Consider the following 17,123-nt stretch of genomic DNA (forward strand, 5'->3'; position numbering starts at 1 on the left):
CCTGGATCCCTGGCAGTGCCCAAGGCCAGGCTGGACAGGGCTTGGAGCAACCTGGGACAGTGGGAGATGTCCCTGCCCATGGGATGGGACTGGGTGAGCTAAGGTCCCTTCCAACCCAAAGCATGGTGATTCTACAATTCAATCCTCTATATAAGACAGCAGAAGAGCAAGTTTGGAGAGCTCAGACAACGTGGAAGAGTTTTACCTGTGTAGTCCTGTTCCTGCTCTCGTGAAGGAGCAGCTCCTCCGACAGCAGCAGAGTCCGGGCTGGGTTGCAAAGATCCAGGGGCTACATTTGGTGGGAGGAAAGAAAAAAGGAAACAAAAGAAACAGTCAAACCTTCCAGTGACAGTGTGGTTAGTGAGATACACTTTCTATCCACCAAACCCACTTTGTCTTCGCTTTGAGCTGTTACTCACTCAGGGAGAAGCCACCCCGCACTGTGCTCAGAAGGACACAAAGTCTGCAGTCCAGTCAGAGGAGAAAACAAAGCCTTGCACTCACACCTCCACCAGCCCCAGCTGTGAAAAGACAGCAGCCCTTGCCTCTGACGGGGGCTGCCCTGCACGGGGGGGTTATGGGTGCTTGTCAGCAGGAAGCACAACCACAGTGCTGGCACGTCAGGTTCCCACGCCCCTCAGGCACCAGTATTTGTACCTGACGGTGTGCATCACTCTTAAAGCAAATTTTAAGAATTCCTGCCTCTTCCTGTGCCACACCCAGCTCCCCAGTCAGTGCTGGAGAATGGGACAGGTTCACGTGTCCTGAGTGCACAACAAACCCTGCAGGACCAGCCTGGAGCACCCTTGGGAGCAGCACAGTGGGAACAGGAGGGGATCTGCACAGGGCCCTGCAGATGTGACAGACCAGAGAGAAAAAGCAGCTCCTGAAGTGGCAAATTCCCAGGCACAATCCAGGATGAGGTTTGGGAGCAAGGAGGCAGAAAGTGCCAGTTGTGTTCCTAGCAAAACAAGCTGAGGGCTCACCCAGGTGCCATCAGGGGGAAGGAAGTGATCAAACACTGTCCCCAGCTCCAGCCCAGCCCACACTGGCCTCAGGCAACCCACGGCTTAGGCTGGAGTGACAGGGAATGTGGGCCATGGTTTCAGCCCAGAGGAAGCCACCAGGCTGAGCTGAGGTGACAATGCCACTGCCACTGGCACAGGAGGACAAAGGGGTCCCCATGGGCTCAGAAAGGAAGGGATCCATCAGCAATGTACTTAAATACATGGAGCAGATGAGATTTTTGGGGTTCTGGCCATATGAAGGACAAAATTAAGGACACAGAGGGAGTTAGAGCTACTAACAGCAAATTCAGGGCTGTTGTCTAAAAACAGCTCATGGACCTGCAGAGGCAGAACATTCCCTGTCAAGCCATTACTGCTCTGAATCCTTGTCCTCTGCTCTGGAGCCAGGCTGGGAGAGCTGGGGAGGAACTTTAGACGAGGGATGGAGGGACAGGACACAGGGAATGGCTTCCCACTGCCAGAGGCAGGGTTGGATGAGATACTGGGGAGAAATCCTTCCCTGTGAGGATGATGAGGCTCTGGCCCTGGCTGCTTAAATATTAGTGTGACCACCAGCTAAACTAAAACCCCTTTGCACACACTGAGTACAAAGAACCATCAAGAAGAACCACACTGAGCTGCAAGTCCAAAGTTAGCTCTGAAGCCCAAAAGCTGGGACACCTCCTCCTGACCTAAGCAAGTACCAAGGACCAGATTCGAAAGCTGAAAAGGAGAAAAAAAATCCAACAGAGAATTTCTTGGGCAGGACACAGCTCCCTTTGAGAGAGCCCCCAGCATGTGCCAAGTCCAGCCAGCTCCAGAGGAGAGCTGAGCATGACAGGGATCCTGCTGGGAAGGAGATCCTTGCATGAATGCCCAGCCTGGGCACTGAGCACATCCCAGCCCCCCTCTGGCTGCACTGACCTGCACAAAGATGGGGAACACCAGCACTTTGGGGGCCAGGGTCACGTAGGTGCCGTAGGAATGGGGGATGTGAGGCCTCACTATGGTGCAGTTCTGGTAGTTCCCATAGCTCTTCATGGTCTGCACAGTCTTCATCAGCCTGGATTTCCTCCCAGAGCCCGTGTGGGATTTCCCTTTAGAGCCATTCCCTGGATGGACAAAGGAGGCAGAAGGAAACACAGAATGAGGAGGGAGCCCCAGCTCTGCCCACTGCAGCTCAGTCCTGCTCTCCAAGCCTGGAGGAGAGCATGGGAATCCTGGGGAACTGCTGGAGACAAGAGCTGCAGGGACAGGCATCACTCAGCTATCCAGGAGTCCCAGGGATTCAAGGAATAACAGCACTGATTCCATTGTTTCTATGGGCAAACAAGAGGCCCCTGGGTGGTTTTGTTCCAGAGCTGCTTGCTTGGTGGCCTGAGGACTTCAGTGGGTGCCACCAGCAGCACAGACACGGCTGGGAAGGTACAAACAGACCCCAGGGAGGCCACAGCAAGCTCTGCTTCAGGCCAGCACATCCCACCAGTGCTCTGCCCTCTGATCTGCCCTCGTGAGTCTCCACCTGCAGTGCTCTGTCCACTCTGGGGACCCAGCACAGGAAGGACCTGGAGCTGCTGGATGAGTCCAGAGGAGACACCTGAGCTGCTCCAGGGCTAGAGCCCTCTGCTCTGGAGCCAGGCTGGGAGAGCTGGGGGTGCTCACCTGGAGAGGAGCAGGCTCCAGGGAGAGCTCAGAGCCCCTGCCAGGGCCTGAAGGGGCTGCTGGAGAGGAACTTCAGCATTTCTATCCACACAAGTCCTGCCTGCTCTGGATTCTGGGCACGGAATTAGCGAAGTGCAGGAATGCCATGACATGGGGCAGTGGGTTAATGACAGTTCTCAGAAGATGCTGAGATTGGAGGTGTCAGAGAAAGAGGCAGAAGTTACAAACATTCATGGCTGGGATCAATCCCTGCTGCTGCCAGCAGTGGTTACTCAGACATTGGGTGTATTTATAAAGGATGACCTCATTGTTCATGAGGCTGGCATCACATCATCCTCTGTTTTTCAGCATTACATTCTGGGCTGGAAAAGGCCCAGGCAGCCTGACTGGTTTCCATTCTGTCCCTCTTCCCTGAAGAGAGTTATCCTCACTCAAAGGAGGGATTACAGGAGCCTTTCTCCTGCACCCTCCCACCCCAGCTGCTCAAGCAGAGCCCAGACCACGTCCTGCTGGACACCAGCAACCTGTGCTCTGTCCTAAAACTCACAGGCAACAGATCCAACAGGAAATGCATGGCTCTGTAACAAAAATTCACACCTTCAGAAGAAGCCCCACTGAAAAATCAACTCCCTCCTCCTGTAGCTGATAAACTGAACCAGCCTGGGGCTGCAGGCAGAACTCTCCACTGGGATTGAACATATCCAGGTGAGGAGCTTGAGCATTCTCCTTCTCCCCCACAGGGATGAGCATCACTCCTACAGCTCCTGGGGGACCCCCAGCATCTCTCCTTCCCCTGCTGCAGCCACCCCAGAGCTCCTGCTCCCACCACAGAGCTTTTTGGAGCTCCTGCTCCCACCACAGAGCCTTTTACCCTCGCACTGTAAGGGATACCCAGAACCTTCCCAGGCAGAAATGAGCCAAAACACTCCTGACCATGGCCCAGGGCAGATAAGGTCTTGTCCAAAGCAAACACACAAACCTGCCCAGCATTACATATTCCATTAAGCATTAGGAAATAGCACATTTACTCCCAGATAAAGGCAGCAGAGCCAGCCAGCCGGGGCTGGGAAGCCAGCTCGGCTGTTTACTGCTGGCTGGAGCAGCTGCCTTTGCTGGGGGCACCCTCATGACCTAAGAGCTTGTTTCCACCTCTAAGTGCATTAATCCTGACATTTTCCCTTTTCTCTTTTTCCTGGTTGCACTGCCAGATAACATCAAAGCACAAGAGACAGCTCAGCACTGGCCAGATAAGATCTGTCTGGGCTGTTCAGGATTTGCTTTTGCTCTTATCCCTAAATCACCTCATTTTATCACAGGAAATAATCACCTGCACAGGTCCTGGCACAGAAACACCCAAATGTCAGCTCCTGCCACTGAGTGGGCAGCTTTGTGCTGCTCAGGGTAACTGATACCTCCCTCCCTCGGAACATTAAATAATTAAAAACAAATCCATGAAAATCCAAAATTTGCTACGGGAAGAAGCCAAGCCTTTCAAATCCCACCCCACTGTAAGAATAAGTCCCTGTGGTCCAGCTCATCTTTTCACAGGATCCACAAACAGCAGGAAAGAGCTGCAATTATCCACAGAACAAAACATCCCCTGCAGTTGAGAGTGGAAAATTCTCCTGGCTGCAGAGCTCCAGGGCTGGGAGCACCAGAGGCAGGGGGGCCTGGCCCACACTGCTCCCTCCTGCTCCCCAGCACTGCCCCATGGCTCTGCCAGCCTCACACTTGGCTTTCTCTGGACACAGCCCCACCTCAGAGACGGCACCAAGTTTTCCAGCTGTGCCTTCAGACAGGGAATGTTGAGGGGTTCACACTCCTGCCGGATCTCAGCTCTCCTAGGGAACCACGGCTCATCCTGAGGGCATCCAGGCAGGCCAGGGCAAGCACAGCCTCCCAAAGCTCCCAAATCCATGAGCAGACAAGGGGTATTTCCACATGGACCTGGAGTCCTGCAGTGCCCAGCCCTGCCACCCACCTCAGCCCACTCTTCCCACAAGTCCAACCATCCCCAGGGAGCTCCAGGCATCCCACACACACCTGTCACAGCTGTGGTTTATGTTCATGTTTATGAGCCACGAGTTCATGTTTCAAAGGTTTTTTGAGGAGAGCTGGCCCAGAGACTTTGCAGCAGCCCAGGGCTTGAATATTCCCCAAACCTGGCATAATTTGACACTGATGTGAGCCACAGCCACCCTCACTCCTGTAGCACTGAAGGAGGCTCAGAGCAGGGATCAGCTCTTCCATCATGGCCTCATGGATGAGGAGAACACCATGGACCCAGGGACACGTGGGAGCCAGGCTGCTCAGAGCTCTCACCCTGCCTGTTCTCAGCCTGTCCTGGGAGGTCCCCACCAGCAGAGCCCTCTGAGGGCTCCCCAGACCCTCTCACATGAGGCTCACCCCGTGCCTTGCTCCCCTCTGCTTTTGGGTTGAAGCCACAGTGGGAGGATGATCCCAAAACCCCTGGGCTGCTCCTGCCCTCAAACCCGAGCCTCTGCAGGGCTTGGGACAAGCAGTTGATGGTGCCAGGAAGCCCAGCTTAGAGCTGGGTGCTCTGAGCAGCACTGCCAGCACAGGCACAACTCACCCACGGTGGTGTTGTCCTCTTGGTACACGGGCCTCAGCAGCTGTAAGGGACAGAGGGGACACGGTCACCTGCAGCAGGCCCCAGGTACAGGGACAACAACCAGCTACAGAAGATAATATGCCAAACTCAGCTAAGCCAGAGCACTTCAGAGAGGGGAAAAAAACATTTTTGCAGCAGAAAAGGAGAGCAATAACTGATAGTGTGGTCTTGTGCAGTGGGAACACTCCCCACATCCCTGGGGTGAGCCCTGAGGGAAGGCAGCAGGGAAATGTTTTAGGAAAACAGTGAAAGCTCCACCGAGGGACAGAGGTGTGGCTTGTAAAACTGGCAAATATTTAGAGATGATGCTGGATAAGACTGAAGCAGGAGCCAGGAGAGGCTGCAGTCCCTGAGCCCTACCTGGCTGCCGGGGTTCAGAGGGGCCAGGATGATGTAGTTCTGGTCGGCAGCAGAGGGCACCCGGGACAGGGCTGGCAGGGTGTTCTGGCCCCGCTTGCCCAGCTCCGTGTACCTGTCCCAGGTGTGCAGCCCCAGCCCCTCGGTGCCATCGTAGAGGATGTGGCAGCTGCGGCGCTGCTCCGCCTGCGCGGGGCCGTTCTTCTCCCGCTTGTTGGGAGGGGACTGCAGGTCGTAGGCGGATTTGCAGGAGGACCTGCGGGTCATGGCCTCGTGGGCCGGCTTCACCTGAGGCACCAGCCTCCACACCAGGAGGATGATCTCCGTGGGACAGTTCCTGGCGGAGATGGGTGGGGAAATCAGGGCTGGAGCCCCGTGTCCTGCACCAAGCCCTGCAGCCCTTCCTTCCTACAAAGCCTCTGCCCCTCTCCCGTGCTCCCCAGCCCCTCCATCCTTCCTTCTCCTCTGGGGAATCCTTCCCTGCATCCTTCCTTCTTCTCCAGGGAATCCTTCCCCTGCAGGCAATCCTTCCCTGCATCCTTCCTTCTCCTCCAGGGAATCCTTCCCTGAATCCTTCCTTCTCCTCCAGGGAATCTTTCCCTGCATCCTTCCTTCTCCTCCAGGGAATCCTTCCCTGCATCCTTCCTTGCCCTGCAGGGAATCCTTCCCTGCATCCTTCCTTCTCCTCCAGGAAATCCTCCCCTGCATCCTTCCTTCTCTTCCAGGGAATCCTTTCCCAGTGTCCTGCATCCCTCAGAGCTTTCCCCTTCCCACAGTCACTCAGTGCTCCCACTGCTCTGCTCTGGGCTCCCCCAAACCACCTCTCCCTGCCCTGGGGTTTTTGGGAGCACTCACCGGATTTCGTGTGCCAGCTCCACACATTTCCAGTGCTCCACAGGCTGCTCGTTCAGCTGCAGCACCGTGTCGAGTTGCTGCAGCCCGGCCTTCTCTGCTGGGCCACCTGAGAGGGACAAATTCCAGTCACCTGCCAGGCAGGAGGCCGAGCAGGACGGGGAGAAGAAGCCCTGGAGCTTGGAGACACCCAGAGAGCTCCACAGCTTGCACTCCTCACTCCCCCAAACACCGTCTGACACCCACACCCGAAAATGAAGTGGGGTCAGCCAACCTGGAGCTTCACTTTGCAGCACATCCACACACACAGAGCATCAGAACAGAGCCATCAGTGCTCCCTCAGAGCTACTGCATGAAATTCCCATTTTTCATGGGGTGCAGTGGGGAGCAACAGGGCACACTGGAGACACCAGTCCATCCCACAGGTCCACAGCAAGAGGATCTGCTCAGGGAACTGAGGATTCTCACAATCCTGCTCCCCTCTGACTTGTTTTCCCCCCAAATGATTTCTGAAGGTCACCCAACCAGACAGACACTTCTCAGGCTGGAGAGGTAAGGGAACAAAATCTCGGCAAATTACTGCAAAACACTGCCAAAACAGTGACACAGTGCTAAGCCAGGGGTCTCTGACCTCACAGGAGGCAACAGAGAATTCTTCTAATGAAGTTTCTTGGAGGCACACAGAGTCCTGCAAGGCCTGGGAGCTCCAGAATCACAACCAGCTCTGGGAAGCAAAAAAGGAGCAATAATTCATTCAAATCAAGAGGGATGAAAAGGATCCAGTCTCTTACCAGAGTCCACGGCCTGCACACGGACGGGGGCATCGCAGCAGATTGTGAAGCCAAAGCCATCAGTGCCCCGAGGGATGGTGATCTGCAGGGAGACACCTGTCAGGTGGGAGAGCAGCCACTGGGTGTGATGATCCCCCCTCATTCCCACACTGCCCCACTGCCCCTGGAAACGCTGGCACATGGCATTTCAGAGATGGGGAAGGGCTGTCACTGAGACCCCCACGGGTGATGGGTGGAGAGGGTGCTAAAAGGCAGTGCCAGATCGAGCCAAGGCTCTCTGGAATGCCACTAAAGGAGTGCTTATTTAGCACACACTCTGCTCCCAGCCCTTCCAAGTGTAAGGAAAGGTCTGAGAAGCCATTGGAAAGGAAAACCTGGCAGTCTGGCCCTGACACTGACTTCTCTAAGCAAATCACTTAAACATTTCATTTCCTGTTGGAGAGTACAGAAATAGCAGCACTCCCCTGCTCCGGAGGGAGCTGCAAGCTCAGCACGCTCCTGTCCTCCAGACATCTGTGTGCATCACCCCTTCCCTGGGCTGAGTGTGTTTTCCCTCGCTGAGTTTGGAGAGGATGGATGCTGGGTTGCTTTAGGCTCATTTCTCCTCCTGATTCGAGGAGCATTGAGCTTATTAATAAAATTATGGTTATTTTTTGATGTTGGCTTCCAGCAGCAGCTCAGCATGACAGATCCTGTAAATACCTGATTAGCCCCCAAGACATTAGTCAAGATGCTTGTTTTACTGACAGAGAAAAGAAAATTAAAAATCCAACATCTGACCTGTATTATTTTGAGAACAAACAGGCAGAAGGAAGATGAGGAATTCAGCAGAAGTTGCCAAGGAGGTAATATGGTTCCTCACTCCTTTACCACAGGAGGGCAAAGGCAGCGAGATTTCATTTCCCTGCACCTTGTCCTGTGTGATTGCTCAGCATAAATTCAGGCTTCAAAAGAGAAACTGGCTTGCCCTGGCAAGATCAAAACACACATCCAGTCCCATTGCACTATTTTTCTCTCTGGAGTTTGCTGGTTCCTCACTGCACCTTTGAATGAACCATGGACTCCATGGTCCCTGTGAGTCCCTTCCAGCTCAGGATATTCCAGATCCTCCACTTTCATCTCCAACACCAAGCACTGGCGCCTCAGGAGCCAGCCCAGCATCTCTCCCACCACAGAGACTCCATGGGCACTTCCCAGCCCAAGGTTTCCCCTGTGTCAGGGCTCCCACTCCTTCTCCCTGAGCTGGCTGACCTTGCCCCCCGCCTGCCCTGTGCCACTGAAGAGCAGCTTCTCCCTGCTGATGCTCCTCAGCTCCACCACCATGGCCATCGCAGGCTGTCATTGCCCATTTTTTGCCTATTTTTGCTGCCATGCGCAGAGCTAAAGAACTAGGAGCATCTGCCATAGGCTGCCATGAGTGGGGAGGCTTGATGTACCCAAACTTTGCTGGAAAATGCAGAGGAAATCTTCAAAATAAAGACTTGAGGAGCTCTAAGAGACAAAGCAGAGTCAGTTGTTATTCAGCCAAGGCAGAGCAGCTTTCCTGCACGAGCTGGTCACCACAGCCCTGGCAAGAAGGGAGCAGTTGGTTTGGAATTCTGCAGCTTTTGTAATTCCCAGTGTTTGCTGTCCCCCACAGCAGCTTTGGAATAACCTGAACGCTGAGCTCAGGAGCACAGGGAGAAGCTGACCCTGAGCTTGGAGTCCCAGTCCAGACTACAGAGAGCATATTTCTTTGAAATGCAGGAGACTGGGACCTGCACATGGAAAAGCAGCACCTGGCATTGTGCACTGGGAGAACTGGAACCAGCACAGCAAGATACTCCTCAGGAAACAAGCACTGTTGGCTCCCAAAAACACTAAAATCATTTTAAAAGAGGCAGTAGCAGCCTGCTGTGCCTGCTTCTTCTCTAATAAGGGGGAAATTAAGACAAAACCTTGCAGCTTAACACTGTTACTGTCAGCATGCTACCTGCTAGTTGCACAGTAAATATATTTTTTCTATTTGCATATATTTCTATATTTTAATAATTTATATATATTTTAAAAGCACCCCTCCCTGCCCATTTCTCCACTGCAGCAACAAAGACCAGCCACAGGCACCCATGTGAAGATGTTTTCCTTCTAGCCTCACTGTAATTTACAAATGGTAACGATATCAAGGTGATGCCTCACAAGCAGCACCCACAGAGTCCATTTGTCAGATTAAGCCCTCTTCTGACGCAGAGATGGGGCAACTGAAAGGCATTTTAAAAACTTTTATTCCATTTTCAGTCTCATGCGAAGGGTGAGACAATAACAGATGTTATAATTCATGCCATCACAATCAGAAGCTAACTATTTTCTAATTACAATACACTATAAGCATTTCTTGGCCTATCAGCTTTTTGCCACACCATGCTATAGATGCCTTAAAGCCAATTATCTAAAATTACCCCTCATGGGTCCTACTACAATGCATCTTTTATAGTTCTATTTCTCCAAAGCATCTAGTCTTATTTACAAGACCATCCTTTGAAACTTATTTCTAGCTCCATTTCTCTCTCAGCAATGTCTGTCCTATTCCATGGCATTTCTAAGCCAGCATTTCTCCTCTCAAAGTTTACATTCAGATACACGCTATGTGAGCTTTCTGTCAAGCTTTAAGAATCCTCTACAAATCCATTCCCCACATCCAGCCACGGCAAGAGAACTGCCAGGCACTCAGAGTTCTGCCCAAGGCTTGCAGCCCCCGGGGCTGGTGCCAGGGGGATACAGACCTGCCGGTACCTCCGCTCCGAGCACACCTTGCAGAGTCCATTGAAGCGGTTCATGGCTGGAGCCCATGAAAACCCCGCGGCTCCCGCGGCGATCCCGGACTCCTCACAGCGCAAGGAGCCCCAGTCAAACTGGCATGACCGCCCATGGGAACCCAGCTCCCGAGAAGAATGGCAGGAAGCCACCTTTCACCTCCCCGGCCCCTGCGAGCGCTGTATGCCGCTTTACGATAAGCCAGAGGCTTCCTGAAAACCCTCACTGACGAGGAAGGGAGAGAGTTTTATATTAAAATTCCTGTCAACTCTTTAGTATTCCCCAGTCCCAGCTCTGTTGATGTGGCTTTTGTTCCCGTGGCATTCTTCAGGCGCACGGAGCACTTTGTTATTGCGACGTTCTCACAAACACTTGGAGGATGTTTGAGCGGCGTTTCACAGGCACTGGCTGTGAGAGCCTCGCTCCATGAAGGACATGACTCCATGCTCATAAAAAAATCAGAGGTTTGGGTTTATAGAAGCAAAAAAGAAAAAGTTTGTTTTTGAAAGCACAGACCCAGAGGATATGCACGTCCCTGTGCTTTGTGCTTATAAAGTCACCAAGGGGGAAGCACCGAGGTCAACTGAGCTGCATCCATAGTGGAATTTGGGATTTAAAGGCCAAGAGGAACTCTGAGCACAGCCAGCAGCAGGATACCCAGCAAGGCTCTTCTGCCCCACTGCCAGAGTTGGGCACAATTCATTGGAGATGGGGTTCCAACAGAGAAGAAAACACCTTCCACACTCCTACAGGGGGATGATAAAGGAGGGAAGGCTGGGGGGAACACAAAATCTAAGTTCTCATGCACAGTAACCAGGGTGGCAGGGCCAGGGAGGAAGCTGAGGAGCCTCAGCACTCCCAGGGCAGCCACGGTGGCAGAGCCATCAGAGCATTGTCCTGGGCGGCCACGCTGCCAGGCTGGAGCTGGGGCTGGGGCTGGAAGGAGGAGCAGCCTTCCTTCCCAGCCACCACTGTCCAAGTCAGTGGCGACTGCCGGAGAGGAAGGGAGGAGAGGGGCGCTGGCTTTGTTTGTCTTGCTCAGCCCTGCGCTGTAAAACAAATAACTGCAAATGCAGCTGAGGGAAGCACGGGGCGGAATTCGGCACAGATAAATCACGGGGCCGCCCGAGCCCCGTTTCCGATGCAAACCATGTGTTTGTGTTCCCATTTCCCATCCTTGCCTCTCCTATAAATCACCCAGGCTCCACCATGGGCCTTTCCCTTCCCAGAGCACATGGTCCTGGAAGGAGGAGAGGAGCAGACGTGTCCAAGGAGCCACAGAACCAGGCAGGGGCCCATGCTGTGGGGCAGGAGCCTGCCAGCCCCAGCCCCACCATGCCAGGCTGGTGCTTTGTCTGGAGTGGGAACACACTGGAAAACAGAAGGTCCCTGGGGCAAGGGGGGTTAGCACTCAAATCACCCCCTCCACCAGTTGGGGCCTGACTGGGGTAACAAATTGCCTATGACAGGGAGGTGACAGAGCTCCCTCACCTCAGCATCACCCTCACTAAAACACTGTCCCTTGGCTCTCTGGAAACCCCTCAGGCAGGCACCCGACCCCACATCTTCCCAGTGCTGGTGGGTCACAGCCCTGTCACACCCACCTTCAGCTGCTGCAGGGTCACAGCGTCCTGGCTCTCCTGGGCTGCACTTTGACTTCCTGGCTTGACTTCTGAAATTATTTTTAAAACATTTTTTAAAAAGGAAAAGGCCCCATGAGTGTGACAGCACACCTGACAATCCCACACTGCACATGAGATCTTTACAGGGCATGGGCACATCCCCTCCAGGCAGCAGCTCGAGGGTGGCTGCACACCTGAGACAGGCACTGCTGCCCCACCCTGCCCTGTGACAGCCTCTGCTCCTCCACTCTGGCAGCGCTGTGACACCAAGGCAGGAGAAAAAGCTCCCAAACATCCAGCCCAGACCCCAGGGGCAAAGAGAGCATGGCCACAGCAATGAGCCCCAAGTCTGAGAGCCAGGAGGCAGCATGAGGACAAGCCAAGCAAGAGAAAGAGATGTGGCTGCAGGGCTGGGATCCCCAAAGAGCCCCAGAAATGAGGCTGAAGGGCAGAGCAGGGACTGCTGAACCAGCCAAAGTCCCCACCCCACAAGGTTTTGGGATACCAGTGCCCACTGAGCACCACAGGGCTGAACAGTGCCTGTGGGGCACAGGGTGCAGTGGGGCTGGGGCTGCTCCTCACACAGGTTCAGACACAGCAGTGACTCCTTTTCCAAGCCTTGACAACACCCCTGGGATATTCCCGTGGTGGGACACACCTGTGCTCTGCTTCAGCCTCCTCATGGCCACCTTCAGGTGCTTGGTCCTGCCCAGGTCCTCCCCGAGGAGGTAGTACCAGCCACTGATCTCCTGTGGGGAGGGAAGCAGCTGGGCATGCAGGGCAGCTGCTCAGCCCATTGCAGCCAGCCAGGGCAGCAGCTGCCCCAGGTACAGCCACAGAGGTGCCCAGACCTGCTCACACACACACACAGTCCTGCTCTCAGCAACAGCTAAAATTCCATCCTCCCTGCAAGAGGGAACGGGCAACACTGAAGTACCAAGATTCCAGGGTTTTACTGAAGCACCAAGATTTCAGGTTTTTAGAGGGATATCCAGCAGGATCATGCAGCAGCCAGGGGACAGGACCTCATCTCAGCCTTGCTGAGGGCCTGTGAGCACCACACTGTTTTAAAAAACTGCACCTCACTTGTCCAAATTTCAGAGGAGGCCTTGCTTCACCCACCTCTCAGGCCACCACCACCAACAGCTCCTTTTTAGTCTCATGCTATGAAGAAAACATACACACCTCAGGCAAGAAAATTTTAAAAATCGAGGAGCATTTGGACAACGCTCTCAGGTACAGGGTGGGACTGTCTGTGCAGAAGTGGGACTTAATGCTCTCTGTGGGTCTCTTCAGGATATTCTGTGATTCTGTGAGCTCAGGGGATGTATTGACACTTCCATGAAACCCCTCCAGCTTGATGAGACATTCTGCTGCCCAGGGACAGAACCCCTCCCCACTGGCCACTGGGATGAAGAGTTCCCACTGGGATGAAGAGTTCCCATGGGATGAAGAGTTCCCATGGGATGAAGCGTTCCCAGGCTCTGGTGGTCGCTGGGAGCCACAGGCATGGGAGCCCTGCCCGAGGAAGGCAGAGCAGCTGTACTGACGGGCAGCAGCCAGGCTGGGGCAGCAGCACTGTCAAACCTGCCACAGCAGGGACAGGGATTCTGGCACAGAATTCCTGCAGGAACAGCCAGAAAGACCTCTGTGGCTGCCCTGTGCCCATCAGCACACTGCTGGGAACCAGGCAGACTCCTGCATGTGCCCCACCATCACACCCCCTCAGCCACATCTCAGATGTGACCCACAGCAGCCTGGCCCCGTGTCCTGTGTGCCCTCCCTGAAAACTGGGCAGGCAGCATCTGCTGGGGACAGCTCTGTGCACCCCCAATCTCTGCCACTCTGTGCCCCTGCCAAAGGGAGTGACATCCCCTGTGCCAGGACCCCTCCTTGAACAGCCCCCCACCCATCTCCAGCACCCACACCAACCCCAGCCTCACACTGCCCATCCATTCTGGCAGTGGGAGCAGGGAACTCCCTAGGCACCTTCTCCCACCGTGGGAAAAGCCCAGAGAGCCCTGCCCCAGCCCCACACCCTGCACTGGGACACAGAGCTACCTTGTCCAGGGACAGGAGGGATTTCACACCAAAGCTCATGCAGCCGATCAGTTCACTCTGCCTGCAGGACAACCAGAGTTCAGGGACTGTCAGCACACGCCTGCTGGAGCACCAGATCCCCCCTGGCACCCCTTTTCAGGGAGCCCCCCACCATCCCTGCCCATGCTGGGTGCCAGGCAGTGCCAGGACATGCCCCTGGTGTGAGCAGATAGGGTGCAAGCACACCTGCAGGGCAAGGAGGAGCTGGGCTGAAGCCCCCTGGTCACCTCCAGCCCACCTGGTGCTGGCAGGAGCTTGGCCAAGGTGACACTTGCCTGGGCTGGCAGCACAGCCTGCAAGGTGCCAGGCCCCTTGGTGCCCTCGCTGCACTGTCCCCAGAGGGAGGGGAGGTCCCAGCCCACTCCAGCCCCACCTGGCTTTGGCCACCAGTGCAGGCACGAGCAGCCACAGGGGTTTAAATGCTGGCCCAGCTGGTGGCTACCAAGCAGCACTGATGGCAACAGAGTGCCAAGGGCAGGGTTTGCTGCCCATGATGCTCCCCAGCACTGGCTGCCCATGAGTGTGACCCCAGCTGGACATCCCTGGCCCAAGGCCTTGAGCAGAGCAGCCCTGAGGTCAGGGCCAGCCCTCGGGGCCCAGGACCCTGGAGGAGCTCACGTGGGGTGACCAGAGCAGGGGGCAGTCTCTGCCACAACAGCCCCTTCTGAAAAGAATCCTATCACAGCTGGCAGCCCCTTACCTGGAATTCCTCTCTCTGTTCCAGACCGTGACCAGGAGACGCTTCTGCTCATCCTCCTCTTTCACGGGGCTGTAACAAGAGGGCACAGCCCATCAGCCTCCCCAGGAGCACTCAGCAGGGGCTGCCCTCACAGCCACAGGCTCCTCAGCCTCCTCACAGCCAGGTGTTCTCCTCCAGTCTCTGCACAGAGCACGGCAGCACCTCCCCAAAGAGCAAACTGCTCACTCCTGACAGACAGCTGCAAGGGGATGTGACCTCTTCTGGGCAGGTGTGGGGACACCACTCATGTGACTTCAAGGGGGAAATAAACTTGCATGAAGACACATCCAACACCAAAGGGTAAGTGCAAGGAATAAGCCACAGTTCATGCTCTGAAACCACCACCCTGTGCCAAATCCAACGCTGCATGGGTCAGAGGGCTGGCACAGCCCCCGCCACCAGCAGTGACAAGCTCTACTCAAACATTAAGTCATGCAGCTCCTTTCCCATGCAGAGACATGCTGGAGCTGTAGGAAATCCTTTTACCTGCCTCAGTCACACTATTGCAGGTGCCAGGTCTAGGAAATGAAGTGTGTTTGTCCAACTCCTGCCCAGCAAGAAAGTCTGAGCATGCAGGAGCTGTGCTGCCATGCTGTGTGTGCTGACAGCTCTGCAGAGCTGTGCCCAAAAGTTCAAGGCACTTCAGCTACAAAAACCAGCAGAATAATGGCTGTCACTCCTCATCTCAGCAGCAGAGCCGCTCAGGCGTGCTGACTGTTTATTAGAGATCACAAAGCAAAAGAAAACACAGGGCTGTGGCGTGGGGAGGGAGCCCTGGCACAGTGGCATGGGGTCCCCAGTGCTCTGTGTGACACGGTGCTGATGGCCCAGAGCTGCCTCTGCCCTGCCATACTCACAACACAAAGTGCTCATGGAACACGGGATTTTTGCTGTCTGGCACTGTCTTCGTCTTTTGCCTGCACTTCCAGTCAGCATCTGGCACAATGGACATCTTTGAGAGGAAAACAAGCAGCGTGTTAACATTCCCAGAGCACATTCCCCAGCTGCCCTGGCAGGACACTGGCACAGGCACTTGTACGGATAGCTGAGCTCAAAGATCCTGCTGAGCCTGTGCTAACGGTGGTTGGGATCACTCCACCCTTCTGCCTCTCAGGTAATTGCATTTCAAAACCCCTTGGGGCAGGGCAGAGGAGGGAGGGAACAGAGCAGAAAATAGGGAGTGATATACACAAGTGTGGCTGACTGGGGTCTGGCTTGCACCCCTCTCAGGGCAGCTGCTTCCTGCACTGTGCACATCCCAGCAGGAGACCCACCCTGTGCCAGCAAACATCCCCACCAGGCTTTGGGCACCCTCTGGATGTTCTTGCAAGGAATGGTTGGCACAGCCCTCAGCAGGGTCCTGTCCTCCACTTTTCTACTTCATCCAGACACTGCCAACAAAACCTATGAGCTGTCCAGCGCTGGGCAAGAGCCCAGCCAGCTCCCTGCATGCTGGGGATGCTCTTCCAGAGCAGGATGGAGAAGGAAGTGAAAGGGAAAAACAGTGCAGAGCAAGCTTCGAGGAGCCAGCCACAAAATTCTCCCCAAAAAGCACAAAGCTCTCTGAGCAAAGCCCAAGGAGAACCCACCTTCACATAGGAGTCGCACACACAGCACTCTGCTCCCATCAGACCTTTTGCTTCCATGACTGGAAAGGAAATGAAATGGTCACATCCCAAAGCAGCAGGGAGGGCATCTCTCTACCCCACACTGCTCTGCTCCACAGGCTGATCCCTCCTTGTGGGGCAGAACCCCCTCAGACAGGGGCAGGGCTAGATAGTACTTTCCCTTTAACACACCCGTGCTATAAATGCAGCCTGGGCTCTGGTGGTGGCAGAGCACTTCAGCATCTGGGTGGCACAACTTGCTTTCCCTCTGCCCGACCTCCCCAGCCCTGCTCTCCCTCCCCTGGAGCCAAACAGATCCTCCAGTTAAACATCAACAGCCCATCCTGACACTGCCCTGGCACTGACACTGCCCTGGCACTGCAGTGACACTGCCCTGACACTGCCCAGAGCTGCTCAGCCCTGCTGCCTCAGCCCCACTGCCGGGACCCTGCAGGTACCTGGGGCAAGGGGTGTGCCAGGATGGGCCAGGATTGGCCAGGGATGGGCCAGGGATGTACCAGGATGGGCCAGGGATGTACCAGGGATGTACCAGGATGTGCGAGAATGTGCCAGAATGTGCCAGGAATGTGCCAGGACAAGACCTCACCACTCACACCCAGTCACCGTGGGGCTGCTCCAGATGGAGGGATTTGGGGTAAAGCCTGTGCCAGACCCTCAGACAGGTGTTTCCCAAAAAAAAGATATTGTTCTGACACTCCCATTGGCCTCTCTGATAATCACCATCAAAACACTTTCATTGAAGAAATACTGCTGGTGTTAAAAACTGCAGCATTTGGAGGCAACAGAAGAGTTTGGAAATCCTGGCAAATATGGCAAAAGGGTTTTGGCAGAGACAAAGCATTTCAGACTTTCCTTTCCAAATTGGATTTGCCTTTTTCTCTTTATATAGAATAAAAGAAAAGTAATTTATACACATGGGTGCAAACACATGAAGGTCTCTGGA

At 54.7% G+C, this 17,123-nt stretch overlaps 1 protein-coding gene across 3 annotated transcripts in view; it reads right to left on the bottom strand.

Annotated features, from left to right (window-relative positions):
• The window catches only part of RGS3 (regulator of G protein signaling 3), a 69,881-nt gene that overhangs the window by 48,847 nt on the left and 3,911 nt on the right, over positions 1 to 17,123 (bottom strand). Inside the window, exons 3-15 of one of the 3 annotated variants that reach the window (XM_041406746.1) lie at positions 16,142 to 16,200; positions 15,410 to 15,504; positions 14,514 to 14,582; positions 13,775 to 13,835; positions 12,383 to 12,462; positions 11,289 to 11,306; positions 7,302 to 7,450; positions 6,514 to 6,619; positions 5,662 to 5,995; positions 5,259 to 5,302; positions 4,082 to 4,089; positions 1,932 to 2,119; positions 206 to 289 (exon numbers count right to left, since the gene is read on the bottom strand). In XM_041406746.1, coding sequence (XP_041262680.1) covers positions 206 to 289; positions 1,932 to 2,119; positions 4,082 to 4,089; positions 5,259 to 5,302; positions 5,662 to 5,995; positions 6,514 to 6,619; positions 7,302 to 7,450; positions 11,289 to 11,306; positions 12,383 to 12,462; positions 13,775 to 13,835; positions 14,514 to 14,582; positions 15,410 to 15,504; positions 16,142 to 16,200 — 1,295 coding nt within the window. Of the gene's footprint in view, positions 1 to 205; positions 290 to 1,931; positions 2,120 to 4,081; positions 4,090 to 5,258; positions 5,303 to 5,661; positions 5,996 to 6,513; positions 6,620 to 7,301; positions 7,451 to 10,060; positions 10,245 to 11,288; positions 11,307 to 12,382; positions 12,463 to 13,774; positions 13,836 to 14,513; positions 14,583 to 15,409; positions 15,505 to 16,141; positions 16,201 to 17,123 lie in introns of those variants that run through there. The other 2 variants (XM_041406748.1, XM_041406747.1) reach the window with 2 other exon arrangements.

This window comes from Onychostruthus taczanowskii, unplaced genomic scaffold (genome assembly GCF_017590055.1).
Source record: "Onychostruthus taczanowskii isolate IOZ18803 unplaced genomic scaffold, ASM1759005v1 scaffold25, whole genome shotgun sequence".
Classification (NCBI taxonomy): domain Eukaryota; kingdom Metazoa; phylum Chordata; class Aves; order Passeriformes; family Passeridae; genus Onychostruthus; species Onychostruthus taczanowskii.